The following is a 22,059-nucleotide window of genomic DNA, read 5'->3' on the forward strand; positions in this document are numbered from 1 at the left end:
CTTTACGATTAATTCTTTAAAATGAGTAGGTAATTCTTTATAAAATCAATTGATAAAAGCCACAAAAGAATTTTAGCAAAATGCCAAACATTTAAAAAAATTCAAAATCCCTCAACGGCTACCTAAATCCAAAAAATAATTACACATTTTCCTATTATTCCCTCCCAAATATAAAATTCAAAACACACACACAAAAAAATAAATTATTCATTTAAAAAAATACACAAAGCTTCAATCACGCCCCTTCTCTTTCTCTTCTCCCCTGTATCTTCGCCTCCATGGAATCAGCCGAAGAAGATGAAGCTTTTATACCCGGCTCAGCCTTTTTCACTCAGCCGCCACCGAATTTAGTGTCATTATCACCTTTCACTTCATCAGTTTCGCCTTCTCCTCGGCGGCTTTCGAGCTGCTATTCTCAGCCGAGCCAACCTATAAAAGCTAAAAGGCAACTTGCATGGGTGTCTCTTCAAGGAAGGCTTATCGGTGCAGAGGAAGCAAGTTCTGCTAGGAAGATTGGTGGTGGTTTAAACCCTAAAGAAGCTGTCTCTTGGGAACTCTTTAGCCCCATTCATCGGATTCTTATAGTTGCTGTTGTTGCCGTTGCTGCTGCTAATTCAAAGAAGAATAAGCAGATTAGTCGGCTGAAGAAATCTGTTGAACTTAGGGTTAGTTGTTTTTAATTTTGGTAATGAGGTTTTGTGTACTTACATTATTGCGTGAAGTACTGGTTTTATTTATTGTTAAACTGTTTAATGCTGCTGTTACTACTTCTCGTTTTCATTAATAATTTGATTTTTTTAGGATTTTTTTGCATTTTTTGACTGGTAATTTAATTGGATTTGGGGATTTAGTTTAATCATTTCTACTACAGAAAATCCTGTTTTTCATTTTTCTTCTATTTCCTCTTTCCTTTTGAGTTGAGGATCTATGCGAAACTTGCGTGTATTCTACCCTGACCACACTTGTGAGATTAAATTGAGTAAGTTGTTATTGTTATATGTCCTCTTGCATTATGATTTGGTTCTTTTCATCTTTTAATTCTTTGGTTTATGCAAAATAAATTCACAAATTTCTCTAGGAAGCAGTTATACTTGGCTCGAATTGTTAATTGTACCCTTCTACTTACGAGTTTACCTATGGGATACTCTAAGCCAATGCAAAATAAATTCACTGTTTTTCCCATTTAATTTTTTTTCTGAGCAAATGATAAGGTTGAGTTTCATTGGGTTTTAAGTGTTTAGTTGGTGAAGTCGTGAGTAGAAGGTCTGGTTGACAATCTGAGCCAAGTATAAGGGTATCCCAGGCTATTCCGCCAAAATATTGTTATCCAAAAGTTAAAAAGTTATTTACTGAAGTCAAGTACTGCCTTTTTTCCAAATTAGATGATGAGATGTTGGTTCACTAATGTATCTTATATCAATATTGTAGGAGGTTAATGGTTGAAAGTTCTGTTTGATAGAGAAAACATTTAGTCAGATTTAATAGTTGAGTAATTTAATGTATTCGTATTCTTCAAAGTCATGAATGTGTATAAAATATTATTGTTAATGAAAGAGTTTTAAATTCTCTGCACTGATGGTTTAAAACATATACTACATTATTAATATAAAGCGTTCCATAGTGATGACGTTTCTAAATGGTAAGTGTCATTTAAATTGGGATAGAAACTGTGTTTGCATGAGTTTAGTAGTCTATTTAGCTATTTGAATTATTTCTTTTATTTTGTCCAGGATCAAGTGCTCTTAGGCATGCAACAGAAGCTGGACACATTATGTGAACAGGTTAACTATTTCAAGGATCAGCCAGAAACTGCAGCAGATACATATGACTATTTTCTTTGTGAGCAACACTTGAATCAGTCGAACAACTTTTACGAGGTAAACAATCCTGACAGGCTCAATTAGGCTTTTGTTCTATTTCGCTGCGAGTCAATTCTGATCAAGGAAGAGGAGGTGATTAGTTATGAAATGCCTCCAGCAGTAAATCATATAGAAGGATAGTAGAATGAATAGGCCCAAATAGAATGGAATGGATGTAGAGGAGTTAAATAGTTGCACCAATTAGTATGGAATTGAGGCGTAGTTTATTTTTGTACTCTTTTTTGGACTTGAAACCAGTGCTTACCATTTCTTTCCTCTTAACTAGAGGAATATGATCAAGGGAGAAGAGATGCTTAAATTTGAAATGCCTCCAGCAGCAAATCAGGTTGAACCAGAGGAACGGCGTATGTCTGATTTGTCGGATTGGGCTGCTAGTGTGACTTCCTCTGTAGATATTCAGGTAATTACAGTATCTATTAGATTTTTCGATTATGCGATGAACTAGCATTGAGCTTTGTTTACATGTGAATCTTTTGTTTTCCAATAGTGTATCTCACATCAAAATTTCTATTTTCTCATCTTATGAATTTTTCCGAGAGAAAAGAACAATGTTTTCAAATGGATGAATATGGGCTTTTTGAGATTGGATATCCTGGAATTTTGGTAACATGCAATCAGAATTTCTTAGGGAAGATAAACTTCAATGTAGGCTGCTTGCAGTTTAGATGATGCAGTGGACAATTTTGCAGTCTGTTGTTAAAATTATCCATTAGTTTGTTTTTCTCTTCTACCTACTTCGGCTTGTAGAAGTCAAATAGATAATTACTGATGGTAACCACCATTTAGATACCGTGTTAACTCTGTCTTTTAAATCTTTACTGATGAGACAATAGAAGTTGCACGTTCTTTGTTGAGAAACAAGGGTATATACATGTTGAATTCCCTAGTTTCCCATCATAGGGATTTCTATCTATAGATTAAGTGATTAACAAGGAGCTAATTCGTTCAGTGAGCGTGAACAATCAAGAGCAAGGTCTTGGCATATTTTACTCTCCAGACTCCACATATGATGATTATGTTCTTTGCTTTTATGCTTTACCTAAATAAGTTTACATTGAACTAATTTAGAGAGACAAGAAAATAGTTCCCGACCATTATGGTCTAATTTGCAACATATGTTATTCCTTTCAGCTGAACACTTCAGCAATTGAACAAGATTTTTATAATCTCCAGAAGGAATGTGAAGAAAAAGATGTCACCATCAGGGAGTTATCCACTTTTCTTCAATCATCAGAAGCTTTTGGTGCAAAGGTACCGTAACATGTATTTTTCCTTATACAATATTGAAGAAGAAATGTGTGCTGCTCTTCTACAAAACAATGTGGTGAATACCACTCTTACAGTTACTTATAATTGTCCCATTGGTTTGATCTAACAGAGGACTGGGGAGCTCGAAGATATCATCCGCAGAAAGAATATGATTATTACAAAACTCAAGAAAGATGTTTTAATCTTAGAGCAGAAGGTAATGATGCCTCTTAACAAATGCTAGCAGTCTCTGTCTGCATATGTGAAATAATTTTTTGCAGCAAAATGTTGTCTAGTTATTTTACAAATTTTTGATTTACACTACTTATTGTAAATGTACCCATCATGATGCCTACTGATTAATGTTGTGATGTCAGAAAAAAATGGTCTTGTAAACTGAATTACGGTCTAATCTTGACAATATATTTGCTTGAGCATATTTGAATTGAAAACAGAATGCTTTATTAGGTCGGCACGAAGTGTGAATCATTTTTGGTTTATTTGACTTTTAACAGGTTATGAATCTAACAAGACTTAGACGACCATCATTCCCTTCAAAAAGCTCAAAGGGGGTGAAGCTTCCTCCATTGACAGACAACATCCTTTATGATATGGACAGTACTACTAGCCCTTCATCTTCAGATTCAGATAGTTCCCCTGGGAAAATAGCTCAACCTCTTTTTGCTAGTGAATATATCAGCATTTGTCATGGTGAGAATACTTTATGGGAAAACCAGAAACAGGAGCAGGTCGAAAGCATACCTTTATTAGTGAAACCAACAGATAGACATCCAAAGTCACGGCCAGTAAGCCCCTTGAAGGAGAAATCATTGAATCACACACAGGATTCAGTTTCCAGATTGAAACCAAAGCAGGCATCATCTATTAGTGCAGAATCTCGGAGGAGACGACCTCCTATTGCTAAGTTGAAGGATGCGGTTACACAAAAACGATGGCTTTAGTAAGTATTTTTCTTTCTAACTCAAGAAACTACAATTTTTCTTTGAAATTGTATACTGGCTTCCGTGAATAGTAGTACCAAAGGCTTTACTGAATGATTAAGAGAAACCTATGTAACATATGAGTTATTATGTGGAGAACATGGATACTCAACAACACTGTTTGAACACAGAACACTTACACTAGCCTTCTTTATTTTCCTTATTGTGGTTAACTTTTCACCCCTTTCTTCAGGCTATCAGACGTAAATGTCACAAGTAAAATAGGCCATGTAAGTTGCTGGCCTGATAACTGGACCTGAAAGAGCTTCAGTGTAGCTTCATCAACTTCTACGGCTGCTTCGCATTTCCATCATTTCCTATGACGAACATGCCAAATAGACAGCATTATATATTTAGGTAGTAAAACAGTAGAGTACATAAAAGTTATCAAACCAGTCTTATATTTAGTTAGACTTATTGTTATATTGTAGCAAAGATGAAATGTGTCAATTATACAATTTTGGGATGTCGCCTGAACTAGCAATTATACTTCCTATGTATATTGCTATGATATGACACATTTTGCTTCTTCTGAAGTCTATGTATGTCGGCAACTTTTGACGACACATTTTCATTTGGCTTAAAACGCCGACAACCCCTTAAATTTATCAATAAATTTCATTCAGAAACTTGAACGGTTGAGCGTCTGAAGTTTGAACACATGATATAGTGTTCCTATTAGACACCTCCAATTCAATTTTTTTTGCGTGTGCTTTTGTGCGTCATTTAGGTACTTAGTTAAGTTAATCATATATAAAATGTGTCATCTATTTAATTATACATCTGGGCCTCAATTGGAACATGTTTGAGGTTTTACGGTTTATTGAGGCTAATGTGACGCATTTCAAGTGATTTACTTATCTATGTAATTGACACTTGAATACACACCCAAAAGGTTTTCCAAACAAAAATGTTTAATAAGAATATTATATCATGTGTTTAAATGTACAATTAAAATAAGTTGTAATTTGAGTGTTCAAATGAAATTTATTGAAACGATTGACTTGGGTCTATTTAATTACGAGCTTGCTCTCCCTTTTCCTATACCCAACTGACATAGCAATGAGACTCCACTATGCCTCTATGGAAGTTCATCCTCTCTCTGTGTGCGCCCTATCTGGTTTGTTACTCTATTTACCTTCACAACCATTTGGTGTCAAAGGTTATTCATTTTCATACAAAGACACCTTACATATATATCAGGGATTACAAAGCTCGCTTTACATGAGTACGCGGACGTGCATCCATTGATGATAACCTATGAGATATGAGGTGCATTTTTGGCCTTGATTTTGGAACTTCAAGCAAACAAGAGCTTGCTAGTTTGATGATAAAAGCCAAAACATCTTTTACTTCATCTTCAAGCTATGGAAGACGTTCCTCTAGCAAATCACTAAGCTGCACATGATCTATAGTCGATGAATTTGCTTCCACAGTAATGTAATCCCCGAGATGCTTTCCTTTGATTATCTTCAATGCTAATTACTCCTAAGCTATAAACATCACACATTTCCGTAACCTTCATTGTATATGCAAGCTCTGAAACAACACAATTTCCAAAAGAGTATTAACAATTTAAACGTGCAAATGAGATTTAAACAGTATAGAGTGTTTGGCTTTAGCTCATGAAATTTGAGAAAAGGATAAAAAAAAATGAAGTTGGACCTTACCAGGTGCAACATAGCCTTATGTGCCTGCAAACGCAGTGCAATTGGATGAGTCTGGCTTGAGAAGCTTCGCTATGCCAAAGTCTGCAACACAAGCTTCATATTCGGAATCAAGATAAACATTACTACTTGATATGTCTTGATGAACAATCGGTGGTGGTGAACAATCGTAGTGCATGCAAGATAAAGCAAAAGCAACACCCTTGATGATATTCACCCTTTTCAGCCAATCCAATTTCTTGGACTCAACTTCATTGCTCAAAATAATAGACAAACACCCCCTCTCCACATACTCATAAACCAAGAACGAGTGTTGTGCATTCGAACAATAGCCGTAGAGGTTCACAATGTTTCGGTGCTTAATCCCAGTCAATGCCCTTACTTCATTTAAGAAGCTTTTGGGAGGTGTATTCTCAAATGAAGAATGAAGTCTCTTCACAACTATATTCCCTAACGATGGAAGGTCTACCTTGTAAACGCTTCCATGCCCTCCATGCCCGATGCAATCAAACTCCTCTGTTGCGTTTAAGATATCCTTGTACAATGCCTTTCCATCTAACATAGCTATCGAAAGCCAACCATCACCATCCCGTCTTTCAACATCTCCAACTCTCCTTTTATTACACATAAAGAGAACATCAAAGAAAACACAGAGCAGTACTAGTGCTCCAATAATAGGAAGTACAGTGATTAGGATGAGCTTACGACCCTTCGCCATTGAGTGTTTATTCGCCATAGAAGATGTTGAGATAGAAAGATTTCATAATAATAACTCGCGTCTAAGCTCGTTGACAATGGCAGACAGCACAACGAAGAACACGAAGTTATCTTCAAGGGTACCTAAGTCTAAGTCTTTCTTGTCTTTAGAGAATACAAAGAGACGTGGCACAAATCCATCTGTAGATAACAATAAAGGAAAGAGAAAGCATCTGGACCATCCACGTTATCCAAGATCAGCCCAAGATTACAGCTGTAGTGAACCAATTCTTGATCCTTCTATGAAGCACGTGAATGGCACACACATAACATAGAGGATAATAAAATCTGTTAGACAGTTATTTACATAGCCAATAGAATTTAGACAAAATGTATAGGATTTTATATATTCTTTTATTGCTTTTAGGTATTACATTTTCTTGTATAAATATGGGCAGTCTTGTACATATCAATACAGAGAAAATTTCCCAATACTGATCTTGATTAAATTCTTCATGGTATCAGAGTAGTAATCATTTCTCAATTCATAAGCAATGACTGGAGAATCATCTTCCCGTACTGTTATAACACCAGCCACTGTCCCAGCAGTCGGCGTTACCACGACCATCAATCCTTATCATCCTTATCATCTTCGTGCTTCTGATGCACCTGGAATGGTACTGATCAACAATCTTTTTGATGGGAAAGGTTATCAACGCTGGAGGAGATCTGTACTTATTGCTTTGTCTGCGAAAAACATACAAGGTTTTATCAATGGTTCTCAACCTTCACCTTTAGATGTCTCTCCAGATCTTCATCTTTGGAGCATATGTAATGAAATGGTTACCTCTTGGCTCCTTAACTCCCTATCAAAAGACATTGCAGACAATGTTATCTTCTCAAGCACAACTATAGAATTATGGCTGAGTCTAGAACATAGGTTTGGCCAATCAAATGGTGCAAAGCTTTTTCATCTACAAAAGGACCTTAGTAGGTTGATACAAGGGACTAACAACATTGCAGGTTACCTCACAAAGCTGAAGAGATTATGGGATGAGTTAGATTCTCTTAACTCTAATTTCAAGTGTAATTGTGTCTGTGTCTGTCATGGAAAACAGAGGTTGGAGAAGTCTCTGCAAGATGAAAGACTGATCCAATTTCTCATGGGTCTTAATGACACTTATGCCCAAGCTCGGGGAAACATTTTGATGTTTAACCCTTTACCTGACATTAATCATGCATACTCTTTAATTTTACAAGATGAAAATCAAAGAGAGACATACACGAGTCCTCTTATCTCTTCTGATTCCTCTTCTTTCATGGTGGGAAATATGAATCACTCTAGAGGAGGAAAGCAGTCGCAGAAACTTGCTGTTCCTTCACAAGGAACTGGGAATCCACATCCCAGAATTAATCACCTTCAGCATCCACAAAAGTTTCAAAGGCCAAATCTGAAGTTCAAAGGCAAGGGAGCACAGTATAACCCTAATGTATCTTGCACTTATTGTGGGAAAACTGGGCATGTGGAAGATAATTGTTTCAGGTTGATTGGCTTTTCGGATGATTTTCAGTTCACAAATGACAAAAGTTTTCATGGACAAATCAGAGGAAATGGAGCAATGACCATGGGAGATATCGAGGAAAGAAACAGTCACTTTGCAGATCAGGGAAAGAACACTCACTTTGCAGATCATGGGAGAAATACTCACTATGTAGATCATGGAAGGAACCCTTCATATGCAGATCATGGAAGGAACAATAACTATGCAAATTCTGCATTCACTACTCAACCATACAACAAGGACCAATACAACCAGTTCAAACAAATGTTCAATCAAATGAAGGTGGAAGAAATAGCTCACACCAATAGAGGATCTGAGATAAATGCAAATGCAGTGGCTGGTACTATTCTAAAATATATTGGCTTATGTTTTTCAGTTCTCAATCCTCACACCTGGATCATAGATTCAGGTGCCTCTGATCATATGTGCTTCAATCCTGATTATTTTATGTCATTATCACCCCTTAAAGTACCTCTTACTATTAATCTTCCTAATTGTCAAACCATCCTTGTTACTCATACATGAACTGTCTCTATATTTTCTGATCTTGCTTTGCAGAATGTTCTTTATGTTCCTAGTTTCAGATTCAATCTCATGTCAGTCCACAAGTTTTGCACTCAATTTCAATCTGTCCTATTTTTCACTTCTCTTCATTGCATGATGCAGGGCCTTTCCATGAAGAGGCCTCAAGTTTTTGGTGATGCAAAGGATGGACTCTATCTGTTCCAACCAAGTCCTATAGAGTCTTGTCTTAATTTTAGACAATATGTTCCTAATTTATCAAGTGTTAATTTGAGTGATTCAGTTTCAGTTCCTGTTTCAATTCCTCCTAATTCTAGTTCTATTCCTGTTTGTACAAGTGCAACTTCTAATATAAAATTGTGGCACATTAGACTGGGGCATTTGCCTTTATCGTCAATGAAGAATGTCAGTTTTCTCTCAAATTCCTCTTTATCTGTTTCTGATTGTTTTTGTGATGTTTGTCCTAAAGCCAAACAATCTAGGCTGGCTTTTTCTCTAAGTCAGATATCAATAAAATACATCTTTGATCTCATTCATATTGACACATGAGGTCCTTATAGAGTACCCACTCACAATAATTATAGGTACTTTCTTACAATAGTTGATGACTATAGTAGGGCAACTTGGACTTATTTGTTAACTACCAAGAGCAATACATTTTCCGTCTTACAATCTTTCTTACAAATGGTTGAAAGACAATTTAATAGAAAAGTGAAAAAGATAAGATCAGATAATGCCTTGGAATTGGGACTAAGTGCAGTAGGCACACATTTTTTTTGTTCCCAAGGGATTATTCATCAAACTACTTGTGTTGCTACTCCTCAACAAAATGGCATAGTTGAGAGAAAGCATAGACACCTCATTGAAATTGCAAGGGCTCTTTTATTTCAATCACAGGTGCCTATATCCTATTGGGGTGAGTGTATTCTCGCAGCCACATATTTGATTAATAGGCTGCCTTCTCGAGTCCTTCATGGGAATACTCCTTATGCTGTCATTTTTTGCACATCACCTTCTTTTCAGAATTTAAGATGTTTTGGTTGTTTGTGCTATGTTAGCACACTAGCTCATGAGAGGGGGAAATTTGACCCTAGGGCTCAAGCTTGTGTATTTCTAGGATATCCTAGTAATCAAAAGGGATACAAATTGCTCTCTTTGGATAGTCGAAAAGTGTTTGTTTCTAGAGATGTCCAGTTTCATGAGGAAATATTTCCTTTTGTTACAAGTGTTGCTCCTATTTCTCCTTATACTTTTCCTATTCCACACTTAGCTTTTTCTTCTGATGATTGTCATTGGATCCACCGGTTTCTACATCTTTACCAACTCATTTTCCTGTTCCCATTGCTGACCTTGCCTCTACTTCATCATCACAACCTCCAAACACTCTCATCAATCCTAGTCCTAGGAGATCTACCCGAACCACCAAAGGCATCCTCCCAGCCCACCTTAAAGATTATTTCTGCAATACTATCTTTCTTAGTGATGGCACTACCTCTTGTTTCTCTGCTCCTATTCAGACTCATATTCTTTCTTCTACTGATCTTTCCCGTTCCAATCAGTTTCTTCTTCATTCTATTTCTCAGATCATAGAACCAACCAACTATTATCAGGCTTCTATTCACCCTGGATGGAAACAGGCCATGGATGCTGAAATTGCAGCTTTACAATCAAATCACATTTGGGATGTAGTTTCCCTTCCTCATGGTAGAAAAACTCTACCTTGCAAATGGGTTTATAAGATCAAACAACATGCTGATGGATCATTAGAAAGGTTGAAAGCTAGATTGGTTATCCGAGGAGACATCCAAAAGGAGGGCATTGATTTTAATGAAACATTTTCTCCGGTGGTTAAAATGACTACGATCAGATGTTTATTATCTATTGCTGTCAAAAAGAACTGGGCAGTGTCACAATTTGATGTCAATAATGCTTTCTTGCACGATGATCTACAAGAAGAGGTCTATATGAAGTTTCCAGCAGGTTTGCCTATCTCTAATCCTAATTTGGTGTGCAAACTTCGCAAATCCCTTTATGGTCTTAAGTAGGCATCCAAACAGTGGTATGCCAAACTTGTTGGTGCTTTAAGCTTCAAGGGGTTCACTGCTTCACTCAATGACTACTCCTTATTCTTCAAAAATACCGGTGATTTAGTTTCTATAGTCGTCGTTTATGTTGATGACATTCTTATTACGGGAGATAATCACAAAGAAATACAATCTCTTAAGGATTTTCTTCACACAGAGTTCAAAATTAAGGATCTTGGGGCTTTGCATTACTTTCTTGGTATGGAAATATTAAGGGAACAACAGGGCATTATCATCAGTCAACACAAATATACCTTGGATTTGCTTCAGGAATTTGATGTGAGTCATTTGTCCTCTGTTTCTTCCCCCATGGATCCTTCACACAAAGTTATCTGCAGATTCAGACGATTATATGTCAGATCCTACCCTATATCGACATATTGTTGGTAAACTCAACTACTTAACTCACACAAGGCCGGATCTCTGTTTTGCCATTTTGACTCTCAGTCAATATATGCAAAAGCCTTGTACCTCTCATTTTACTGCAACATTAAGAGTTCTAAATTACCTGAAAGGGACTCCAAACCAAGGGATTTTTTTGACTGCTTCTCCTTCTTTCTCTCTAATGGCGTTTTGTGATGCCGATTGGGCTACATGTCGAGATTCTCGCAGATCTGTCAGTGGGTTTTTTATCAGCCTAGGAGGATCCCCTATTTCATGGAAGTCCAAGAAACAATCTTCCATTTCACTTTCTTCGGCCGAGGCTGAATACCGCTCGATGTGTCGCTTGGTTGCAGAACTAACTTGGTTGACTCGTCTACTCTCTGATTTGTCTATTTCACCTGAGTTGCCCATTCCTGTTCACTCGGATAGTCAAGCAGCAATCCACATTGCTCACAATCCCGTGTTTCATGAAAGGACGAAGCACGTTGAGCTAGATTGCCATTTTGTTAGGCAACAATACCTCGTCGGCCTCATATCTCTTTCTTTTGTTCCATCCCATGATTAGTTAGCCGACATCTACACCAAATCGTTGTTGGGGACTTCTCATCATCACTATTTTCGAAAGCTGGGTATCATTCCGCTCCCCTCCATCTTGAGGGGGGATGTTGAGATAGAAAGATTTCATAATAATAACTCGCGTCTAAGCTCGTTGACAATGGCAGACAACACAATGAAGAAGACGAAGTTATCTTCAAGGGTACCTAAGTCTAAGTCTTTTTTGTGTTTAGAGAATACAAAGAGACGTGGCACAAATCCATCCGTAGATCACAATAAAGGAAAGAGAAAGCATCTGGACCATCCATGTTATCCAAGATCAGCCCAAGGTTACAGCTGTAGTGAACCAATTCTTGATCCTTCTATGAAGCACGTGAATGGCACACACATAACAGAGAAGAGAATAAAATCTGTTAGACAGTTTTTTACATAGCCAATAGGATTTAGACAAAATGTATAAGATTTTGTATATTCTTTTATTGCTTTTAGGTATTACATTTTCTTGTATAAATACGGGCAGTCTTGTACAGATCAATACAAAGAAACTTTCCCAATACTAATCTTGATTAAATTCTTTAGAAGATGCTCTTTCACAGGGCGGGAGTCCTGTTACATTGCCGCAAAGACCTTTATTACTTTCTAATGAAGCATTCATAAAAGCTTTATTATTAGGGATTGGACCTTCCAACTCAGTGTATGACAATACGACATCCTGCAAACCAGTTTCCAATTTCTGGTGGTAAGCTGCAGGATGTCCTTAATCCTAGTCAATCCCCTTACTTCATTACGTAAAAGATTTGACAATACGACATCCTGCAAACCAGTTTCCAATTTCTGGTGGTAAGCTGCAGGATGTCCTTAATCCTAGTCAATCCCCTTACTTCATTACGTAAAAGATTTGAAGTTCTCAAGTTTCCCACCTTTGCAAAGCCGCTCTGGCAAATGGCCTGAAAATTCATTGTAACTTATTGATAAGACAACCAAGTTATCCATATATGCAACTTCTTTTGGAATGGAACCAGAAAGTTTGTTGGTACCGAGATATAGTGACCGCATGTTTCTCAAATTACCAAAGGAAATGGGAATTGGACCACTAAGCTGATTATCAGATAAATCCAAATAAGTGAGTTTTTTCAAATTTCCCAACTCACTAGGAATGGGACCAGAAAGTTGGTTTAAATAAAATTGCACACTTTTGAGCTCGGTTAAGTCACCTATAGTTATTGGAATTGAACCAGAAAGTTTGTTATCACCGAGATGTAGTGAGTGCAAGTTTCTCAAATTGCCAAAGGAAGCAGGAATTGAACCACTAAGCTGATTATAGAATAAATGTAGATCATTAAGGTTTTCCAGATTCGCCAACTCACTAGAAATAGGACCAGAAAGTTGGTTAGAATAAAGGTACAAAATTTTGAGCTGAGTTAAGTCACCTAAAGTTATTGGGATTGAACGACCAAGCTGATTATCGCATAGCTCCAGATCAAAAAGATTTTTCAAATTTGCTAATTCACTAGGAATGGGACCAGAAAGTTGGTTAGAATAAAGGTGCAAACTTTCGAGCTCAGTTAAGTCACCTAGATTTATTGGAATCGGACCAGAAAGATTGTTCCTCTGTAAGTCTAAAACCTCAAGTGACTTCATCTTCCCAATTTCAACAGGAATGAAACCATTTACATGGTTGTCAAAGATGACGAGGGTCTCAACCTTTGATAGTGAGCCGATTTGAGGTGGGATTTTGCCTGAAATCTTGTTGATCGACATGTCAAGATAGACAAGATTAGTTAGGTTTCCTATTGTAGGGGGGATGATACCAGAGAGCTGGTTCATGCTAAGATCAACATATTCAAGAAACAGGAGAAATGAAAATGTAAAATCATGGAGTGTACCAATGACACCAGCATCAGTAATCTTCAACCTGTTTGTCCGACCGTTAAAGCATATAACTCCATACCAACCCCTGCATGCATCAGTACTTAGTGTCCATGAAGCCAATAAGGAATTATTTTTGTTTTGGAAAGTTGCTTTCCATTTCAGGAGAGCAGTTGCTTTCTCAGTGGAAGCAAAAGTAACTGTGAAGAGAATGATAAGGCATCTATAATAAGTAATATCGTTTTCGTGGGCCATAGAGCGTGGAATTGTTCAAATTTTTGCTCAAATGGGTCGAGAAGAAGAAAAGTCTCAACACACAGTACTTCGCGATTCTTCTTTCATATGTAGCAGTAGTTTCCTTACAAAATCAATCAAATTAAAAAGCAGTAAACAAATAAGTTCTGTATCATGGAAATAACTTGAATAAACTGATCTTTCTGTATTTTCTCTCCTCATCCAAAATAAGAGGTTGACATGGTATAGTAGATATTGAATTTCATAACGTAATCATAACTCTTGATATTGCAGTATTGATATTTTTATATTTGACAAAATATTCGGTGTTTGTAAAAAAATATTGAATACCACACTGAAGTGTAAAGTAATGTATATAATTCATATATATTATTTGTCACAACTCAATCAACCAGTCGGTAAGCAAACTCTTTCCAATCAATAAGAAGAATAATAAACATGGAAGTAAAAGCTCAAAACAAAACGTGTCTTAAATGACCTCATTCATATAAACTATAAATAAAATGCGGAAGACAAGTCAAAACTCCTCAAAACCTGGTGTCATAACTACAAGCCTCTAAAAAATCTCAAAGTACGAAAACAAATACTTAAGTTCAGGAACGAGAGAGATATTGACAAAACGTAAGGATAGAAGAGATCTGGGAATTATAGATCAACCAAGTAGCTACCTTCGAATCTCAAATGATCAACAAGTAACGAGGGTCACCTGTCACTTGTGCCGAGCTCAAAACCTGCACAATAAAGGTGCAGAAAAGGAAAGGGTGAGTATGAAAATACATGCATGAAGCGATGTTGAGGGTCAGTCCAACACTATTCAAACCTGTGATAAGTCTCAAATATAAATCCATCTCTATAAAACTCGGACTATGTTATGAACCATAGCGATGACGTGGAGGACATCAGGGCTAAATCGGAAGATAATTTTATTTAGTCTAGAAGGAGTAACCGTGTGAAAATACCATATAAAAGATTTGTTGACTTTGTCTAACAGAACGTGGGGCAAAGTGCGCGCTAAGTATGCGACAAGTGAAGTAGGAAGTATCTGATATAAATCTATTATCTCTAAGCATAGTTAGGATAGGCTATTGTTGTTTCGTCGTATCTCTATTTCTCATCTCTATTTTCTTCTGTAATTCTCTTCTCATCTCTTCTCTGTTTCTTCTTATTTCCTTGCAGTTTTTTATGTAATCAGTAGTTGTTGTAATCTGGTTCAGTAATTAATATAGTGATCAGTTGGTCGTTATTGCGCTTGTTATATTGGTGCTTTCATCCAGAGGTCTTTTAATGGAGGACCAACAACGACTCAAGGCTCTTGTTGATGGATCTGTTAGGGAAGCAACCACTCCCTTCGAGAAGAAATTAGCGGAAATTCGTGCAATGTTACTGGAGGTAGTGAGTAAAAAAAATTATGAACCACCAATGGCAATAGCACGACAGGATAACCCTCCAGCGGCTGTGGAATTTTGGACGATTTCGTGGAGAGCATCCAGATGCTTGGATTTTTCAAGCAGAGTGCTACTTTTATTTTTACGAAATTGAAGATTCACAAAAGCTCACGATGGTGTCATTCTATCTTGATGGAGATGCGCTTGAGTGGTATCAATAGTTATTTCGGAACAAACAATTGATCGGATGGGAGCATTTTGTAGAGAAAGCAAGGGTTCATTTCAAGCCAAAAGTCTTGAATCTGCTGAAGGCCGTCTGGCAAAACTTAGGTAAGTAACCATAATATCGGAGTTGCAGGGTCATATTGAAGCCATAGCTAACGAGATAGATGATATTTCAGATGGGTTGATGGTAAGGCTTTTTGTTTCTGGGTTTAGAGAAGACATCAAAAACTCAGTTTTCAGTCATGAGCCTAAAACTTATGATGACACTTAAATAGGCACATATACATGAGCGTCGCATTCAGGCAGAGAAGGCACGAATCGACCAGCTTTTGCAAACAGAGGGGCACCACTTTTGCCTAGCCCTAATCAATATTCCTCAACCTCGTTCATTCCATCTCCAACAAGGACGATGACTTCTGCTTTGAACCGCCCACCACTCAAACGTCTTACCCATTCCGAGATTCAGAGTCAGCGTGAGCGTGGATTATGTTACTATTGTGAGGAAATATACATTGCATGCCACAAGTGTAAGACTCCGCCTCAGTTACTTCTTCTAACAGAGGGCTCAGATATTCAACCCGACTTTCCAGAACCATTTATCTCTGATGACCTATTAGCCGAAGAGCTATAAGTTCTAGAGGTCTAAGAGCAGTCTGCTATTTCATATCATTCCTTGGCAGGTGGACAGTCATCATCCACATTACGATTTATCGGGCACATAAATGGATCTCCTGTCTAAGTATTGTTGGATGGAGGAAGTAACCATAATTTTGTCCAGAAGCGGGTAGCTAATTTTTTGCAGCTTCCAGTGGACTCCACTCCTAATTTCTCTGTGATGGTCGGTAGCAGTCAACGACTCCGTTGTGAAAGTGTTGTACGATAGGTTAGTCTAACGGTTCAGGGATATGCTATCTCACTTGATTTATATTTGCTTCCTATGCATGGTGCATACATTGTTCTTGGGGCAGCGTGGCTCTCTACACTCGGAAGGGTGGTGCAAGATTATGCTGAGTGTTTGTTGAATTCACTTCAGAAGGGAAAACAATATGTTGGAAAGGGGATATTCCAAACACTGCATTGCCAGTTCAATTGCATAGCCTTCGAAGGTACGTCGCTACTATGCAATATCTTCATATTACTGCCTACAAGTAGTGCAAAATGAAGTCCCAAATGAGGAAGTCACTAATCCAGACTTGGTCCCTATTTTAGATGAGTTTTCTGATGTTTTCCTTAAACCAAAAAGGATTGCCACCTCACGGTCACAAGATCATGCGATTCATTTAAATCCTGGGGCTGAACCAGTTAATGTTAAGCCGTATCGCTATCCTTACTTCGAAAAACATGTAATGGAACAATTGGTTGCGAACATGCTTAGAGATGGGGTTATCAGGCCTAGCAGGAGTCCATTCTCCTCTCTAGTATTGTTAGTTCGAAAAAAAGATGGTACATGGAGATTTTGTGTGGATTATAGGGCTCTCAATACCATTACTGTGAGGGATAGATTTCCTATTCCCACTATTGATGAGCTATTCGATGAGTTAAATGGTGCAATTTATTTTTCGAAGCTTGACTTACTATCTGGTTACCATCAAATTAGGGTCAGAATAGAAGATGTCGCCAAAACAGCATTTCGAACACATGATGGTCACTACGAATTTTTTATGATTCCATTTGGGTTGTCCAATGGTCCGTCAACATTCCAGGCCACCATGAATGGAATATTTAGGCCTTATCTCCAACGGTTTGTGCTGGTTTTTTTTGATGATATCTTGATCTATAGCCCCAATTGGAAGGACCACCTGATCCACTTACGATCAGTGCTCAAATTACTTCGACAACATCAGTTAGTGGACAAGAGGGCCAAATGTTTATTTGTTCAACATTCAATAGAGTACCTGGGACACGTAATATCTAAGCAAGGCCTAAGTGTGGATTCAAGCAAAATTGCAACTATCCAACAATGGCCTCCGCCCAAGAATGTTAAGGAAGTCCGTAGTTTCTTAGGTCTTGCCGGCTATTACCGGCGCTTCATTCATCATTATGTATCTATAGTAGGACCTCCCATTGATTTGTTGCGCAAGGAACCATTTAGGTGGAATACTTCTACACAGGCTTCCTTTGAGACTTTAAAAGCTAAACTTAGCACAACTCCTGTACTAGTACTGCCGGATTTTTCCCAAGAGTTTCAACTGGAAATTGATGTGTCTGGGCGAGGTATATGGGTTGTCTTATCTCAAAAAGGGCACCCAATAGCTTATTTTAGCCAAAAGTTAAGCACACACATGCAGGGAACATCTACTTATCACAGGGAGATGTTTGCCATTACTCAGCTGTGAGTAAATGGCGTAAATACTTATTGGGACGCAAGTTTACAATATTCACTGATCAATAATCACTAATAGATCTGACCAACCAGGCTATACAAACGCCGGAACAACAGAAATGGCTTACCAAGTTGGTGGATTACGACTTTCAAATTATCTATCGCCCAGGGAAATCAAATCAAGTTGCTGATGCCCTTTCTCGTCCCTCCGACATTGTCTTACTGGCTATTTCTTCTCGCAGTTATGAGCTTGAGAAAGAATTGAAATCTCTCAATCAATCACACCCCGAACTGCTTGATATCTAGAAGCAATTAGAAGGTCAGTCTGCCACCTATTTGGGCTATGTATTTCGTGATGGCCTTCTATTTTTTAGGGGACGATTAGTCATTCCCTCTGATTCCTCACTCCGTAATCACTTGTTACATGAGTTTCATGACACTGCTATTGGTGGGCATGTCGGGGTGGCTCGCACATATCATAGATTAGCTTCAAATTTTTACTGGAAGCTAATGAGGCGTTATATCCATAATTTTGTTGTTTCCTGTCAAACTTGTCAACAAATGAAAGGTGTTCATCACCATCCGGCTGGATTGTTGCAACCTTTGCCAATCCCCGATTTGGTGTTCGAAGACATAAAAATGGATTATATCACTTGCTTACCTAGTTCTAAGGGAAAATCTACTATCATGACGGTGGTTGATCGTTTAACGAAGTATGGTCACTTCATTCCCTTACCGTCCACCTTTTCCACAAATATTGTTGCTGAAACCTTCGTGGTGGGAATTATTCTTCTTCATGGACCCCCAAGAACCATAGTCATTGATCGTGATCCTCGGTTCTTGCACAACTTCTGGCAGGAAATCAATCAATTGCAGGGGACTTCTTTGGCAATGAGTAGTGCCTACCATCCACAAACTGATGGGCAGTCTGAGGCACTTAATAAATGCGTGGAACAATATCTTTGTTGTTATGTTGCTGATTCGCCACATCATTGGGTTTCCATGTTGCCATGGGCCGAGTATTGGTACAATACATTGCTCCAAACTTCGGCAGGTGTGACTCATTTTCAGGCTCTTTATGAGAGAGAACCTCCTACTATAACTCGCTACATCAGGGGTAGCAGTTCTAGTGATCTGGTGGAAAAGTGTTTCCTCGATAGGGATGAAATTTTGGTTATGTTAAAGCTCAATTTGATTAAGGCATAGGCTCGAATGAAGAAGTTGGCCGACAAACATCGTTCTGAGCTTGAGTTTGCTGTGGGGGACTGGGTGTTTGTCAAGCTTAAGCCATACCATCAAAACACTGTGCACCTACAACACCATCCTAAGCTGGGCAGGCGTTATTTTGGACCATTTCAAGTCCTTAAGCGCATTGGTCAAGTCGCGTACAAGCTGGATTTTCCAGCCACGGCCCGCATTCACCCTGTTTTTCATGTTTCAATATTAAAGGGATGCGTTGGAGAGCCTGAGCAACAAATTACTCTATTAAGTTTAACTGATTTCGCTGAGCATGGGGTTGAGCCTTCCCAGAACCTTGAGGACAAGGTTCTTTCGCAGGAGGAAAGTATTGGTATGAACCATAGTGATGACGTGGAGGACAGCAGGGCTAAATCAGAAGATAATTTTATTCAGCCTAGAATGAGTAACCATTGCGTTTGTTATAGACTAGATTCTAAAACCAACACCAAAATGATCAACACAATAAACAATTCTCATACAATGTTAGATAATCACCAAGTAAAATTCACAACACATAAGCACGTGTTCAACATGAAAACCCAACAACAACCAGGTAAATGATAATGAATGAATGCAATTCAATGCATATTCTGTGTATATACCCGTTTTCGTTGTTGGATAGTCGAAACCCATGGAAAATTCAAATTAATGAACAATTATAAAAGTATTTTAGATGTGTAGATCCAAATTGTGATTGGTGGTTGTCAGCCACAAAACTTAAAAATTGTAATATATTTGACATTGTCAAGTAGTGCAACATTTACTTGCGCGGGGCACAATTTCTTACAAGTCATCATCCACATACTTTAGCGGACGTCATTGAAGATTATATGCAACAAAATTTCTTGAATGGAAAAGAAGGAGATTGCATAAAGAATTTGTAGGTATCTGGGTAATCGAGAAAAAATTGGAAGGGCAGGCCTTTCTAGTTTTATTCATTGCTCCAATAAGTCTAATGCCCTTTCTGAAGAGCTCATAACTGAACCATCAAAAGATGATACAAACTCTAATTGTAATACTAGAGCTTCTTCTCCAATTAATTATGTGTCCAATGGTGATACTTTTCCAGACGCAGACGACAAAGCCGATCTCAAGACAACATTAAGAACTTCCCTCAGAAGTGTGATTCCAGCACCAGAGAGATCTCTCACTTGTCACTCTAATTCAGATTTTTCTTCTCCTTCTGACTTTCTACTTCTCCCATGACGCGAAAAAGGTCCGACCACTCTAAATTTAGTTAGGTAGAGGCACAAAGAACCAAGTCTCACCTTTTAACACTGGAATATAATGCTGGAATCAGGGCACTAACTTCGACTTAACTGTCCAAAATGATAACACTGAAGTCAGAAATCTAAAAATTAGTCCTGGTAGAAGAGATCTCTTGGCAACAGAAATCAAGGTGCCTTTGGCTTCAAGAAGGGGATAGGAACACCAAATTCTTTCAAAAGATAGCTAATTCCAATAGAAGGAGAAACCACATTGATAAACTCAAGACAAAAATGACTTGATTGAGAAGAAAGAACAAATGAAAGAAGGAATATGGGGATTCTATCAAACACTTTATAAATCTGAGAATGAGCCTTGGAGACCTACTGCTAACTTTGAGGGCTTAGCAGTTAGCTAGCATTACTGAATAAAAGAAAGGGAATTCACAGAAGAGGAGATCATAGACACCATCAAGGCATGCTCTCCTTATTGTGGTTGATTCAATCCAGTTGGTTTCTTCTCTCCCCAAAAAGGACTTAGACAGAGTGACCCCATTCCTTTTCATTTTAGCCAAGGAGGGTCTTAGCAATATGCTAAACAAAGCCAGGAATCTTCAATGGTCTAAGGACGAAGTAACAGTTTCACACTTGTTATATTTTATGTGTCACCAAGCCCTACAGACCAACATAAATCTTCTTCTTCATTGTACAACAACCACATGCATACGGAACATGTTCATCTTAGTTTTTCATCTAAAATGGGTTATGTAAAGTAGTATTAAAGATGCACTGGTTAGCTTGAGCTCGTGGAAGGCACTTCTTCATTCATTGTTACATTCTTAGATCTAGAGTTTTAACAACCCTTTGTAGTTGGACCAATTTTTTCCTGTCAATTCCCTTGAAACTTTCTTGGAATTTGTTAGCTCCTTAACTTTAGATTAGCCTTTTGTAATAGAGCTAACAACAATGTCTTGTACTTTCTATGTGTAACGACCTTTTTTTATTGTTATGGGTAGACCATTTGGTGGAAATTTTGGATTCGAAAACTTTTTGGGTAGTGACTCGAAAAATCATAGGCTAGGCCAGCCTTGGAGAAAATCTGAGTGAGTTGAGGTCTAGGAAAATCCAAAATTTGGTTGGCTATATATCCAAGCTCGGATCACGTTTTCTAGTAGCAAAGACATTAAGGAATCCATAGAGCCTTTTAGAATCAAATTTGGGTGAATAAAACTCCCGGTATCGAACTTGGAGTGAAAGAGCATTAGATAGAATGTTAAGATTCAAAGGTGTATTGCAAAATGGGGGCTTTGAGAAGGATTTCCGAGCTACTGCCTCCGTGCAACCTGCTATAGGGGGTGTCATGCCCCTAAAGCAGGGGGAATTAACTCTTGCTAAAGCGGTTCATTCTGCTATGGTGGGGCCACTATAGAGGGTTGGGTCGCTATAGTGGGGTAAGTCGGGTTTTTTGTGTGCATAAAAGTCCCAAAACCTATTATTATTTGGCTATCTCATTTTGTGGAACTGCAGAGGCAACTTTGGGCATTTTTCAACTATTTTCCATCGTTCTCTTTGCTAAAGAAAAGTTAATTACTCCCCTAACTTGTAATATGATTTTTGATCCCTAGAATCTATGATGGTTGGCCTTAGGGCAGGATTTTAGGGATAAGGCACAAGTACCTCCTATACTATGATCAAAATTCCAGAGGCACACCTAAACTTAACTAGAGTCCTATTACCACCTAAACTCATTTTTTTTTTGTATTTTTGTGCACCTTTTGTGCTGACGTGGCACCTTCAACCACTCAAGTTGGCTATGTTTGTACACACACGCCTGCCATGTGTGTAAACATTTAAAAAAATAATAATATTCTTTTAAAATATTCTTGTTTTCTTTATCTTGTATTTAAATTAAGTTAATACACATATGTTTTGGCAGAATGACCTGAGAGGCCTTTGTAC

The 22,059-nt window shown here is 37.9% G+C and overlaps 2 protein-coding genes across 3 annotated transcripts; one reads left to right on the forward strand and one right to left on the reverse strand.

Moving 5' to 3' along the window:
* Positions 1-220: 220 nt before the first annotated feature.
* LOC125844457 (uncharacterized) lies at positions 221-4,721 on the forward strand. Of its 2 annotated transcripts, XM_049523771.1 has the most exons (7): positions 221-665; positions 1,731-1,877; positions 2,146-2,280; positions 3,012-3,131; positions 3,259-3,345; positions 3,644-4,089; positions 4,323-4,721. In XM_049523771.1, coding segments are annotated over exons 1-7 (1,323 nt in total). In that variant the 5' UTR covers positions 221-278; the 3' UTR covers positions 4,324-4,721. The 2 variants fall into 2 exon arrangements, with proteins under 2 accessions (XP_049379728.1, XP_049379729.1); XM_049523772.1 differs by lacking the exon at positions 4,323-4,721 and having other exon boundaries at positions 3,644-4,090.
* Positions 4,722-12,484: 7,763 nt separating this feature from the next.
* LOC125845655 (probable leucine-rich repeat receptor-like protein kinase At1g35710) lies at positions 12,485-13,723 on the reverse strand. Its single transcript, XM_049525203.1, has one exon. The coding sequence runs from the start codon at positions 13,721-13,723 to the stop codon at positions 12,485-12,487; it is 1,239 nt and encodes a 412-aa protein (XP_049381160.1).
* Positions 13,724-22,059: the final 8,336 nt, after the last annotated feature.

This window comes from Solanum stenotomum, chromosome 11 (genome assembly GCF_019186545.1).
Source record: "Solanum stenotomum isolate F172 chromosome 11, ASM1918654v1, whole genome shotgun sequence".
Lineage (NCBI taxonomy): Eukaryota > Viridiplantae > Streptophyta > Magnoliopsida > Solanales > Solanaceae > Solanum > Solanum stenotomum.

Coding starts and splice junctions, on each gene's coding strand:
- LOC125844457 (XM_049523771.1), top strand. CDS start 279: ATGGAATCAGCCGAAGAAGATGAAGCTTTTATACCCGGCTCAGCCTTT. Junction 1,878..2,145: donor AGTCGAACAACTTTTACGAG/GTAAACAATCCT, acceptor CCTCTTAACTAG/AGGAATATGATCAAGGGAGA. Junction 3,132..3,258: donor CAGAAGCTTTTGGTGCAAAG/GTACCGTAACAT, acceptor TTGATCTAACAG/AGGACTGGGGAGCTCGAAGA.
- LOC125845655 (XM_049525203.1), bottom strand. CDS start 13,723: ATGGCCCACGAAAACGATATTACTTATTATAGATGCCTTATCATTCTC.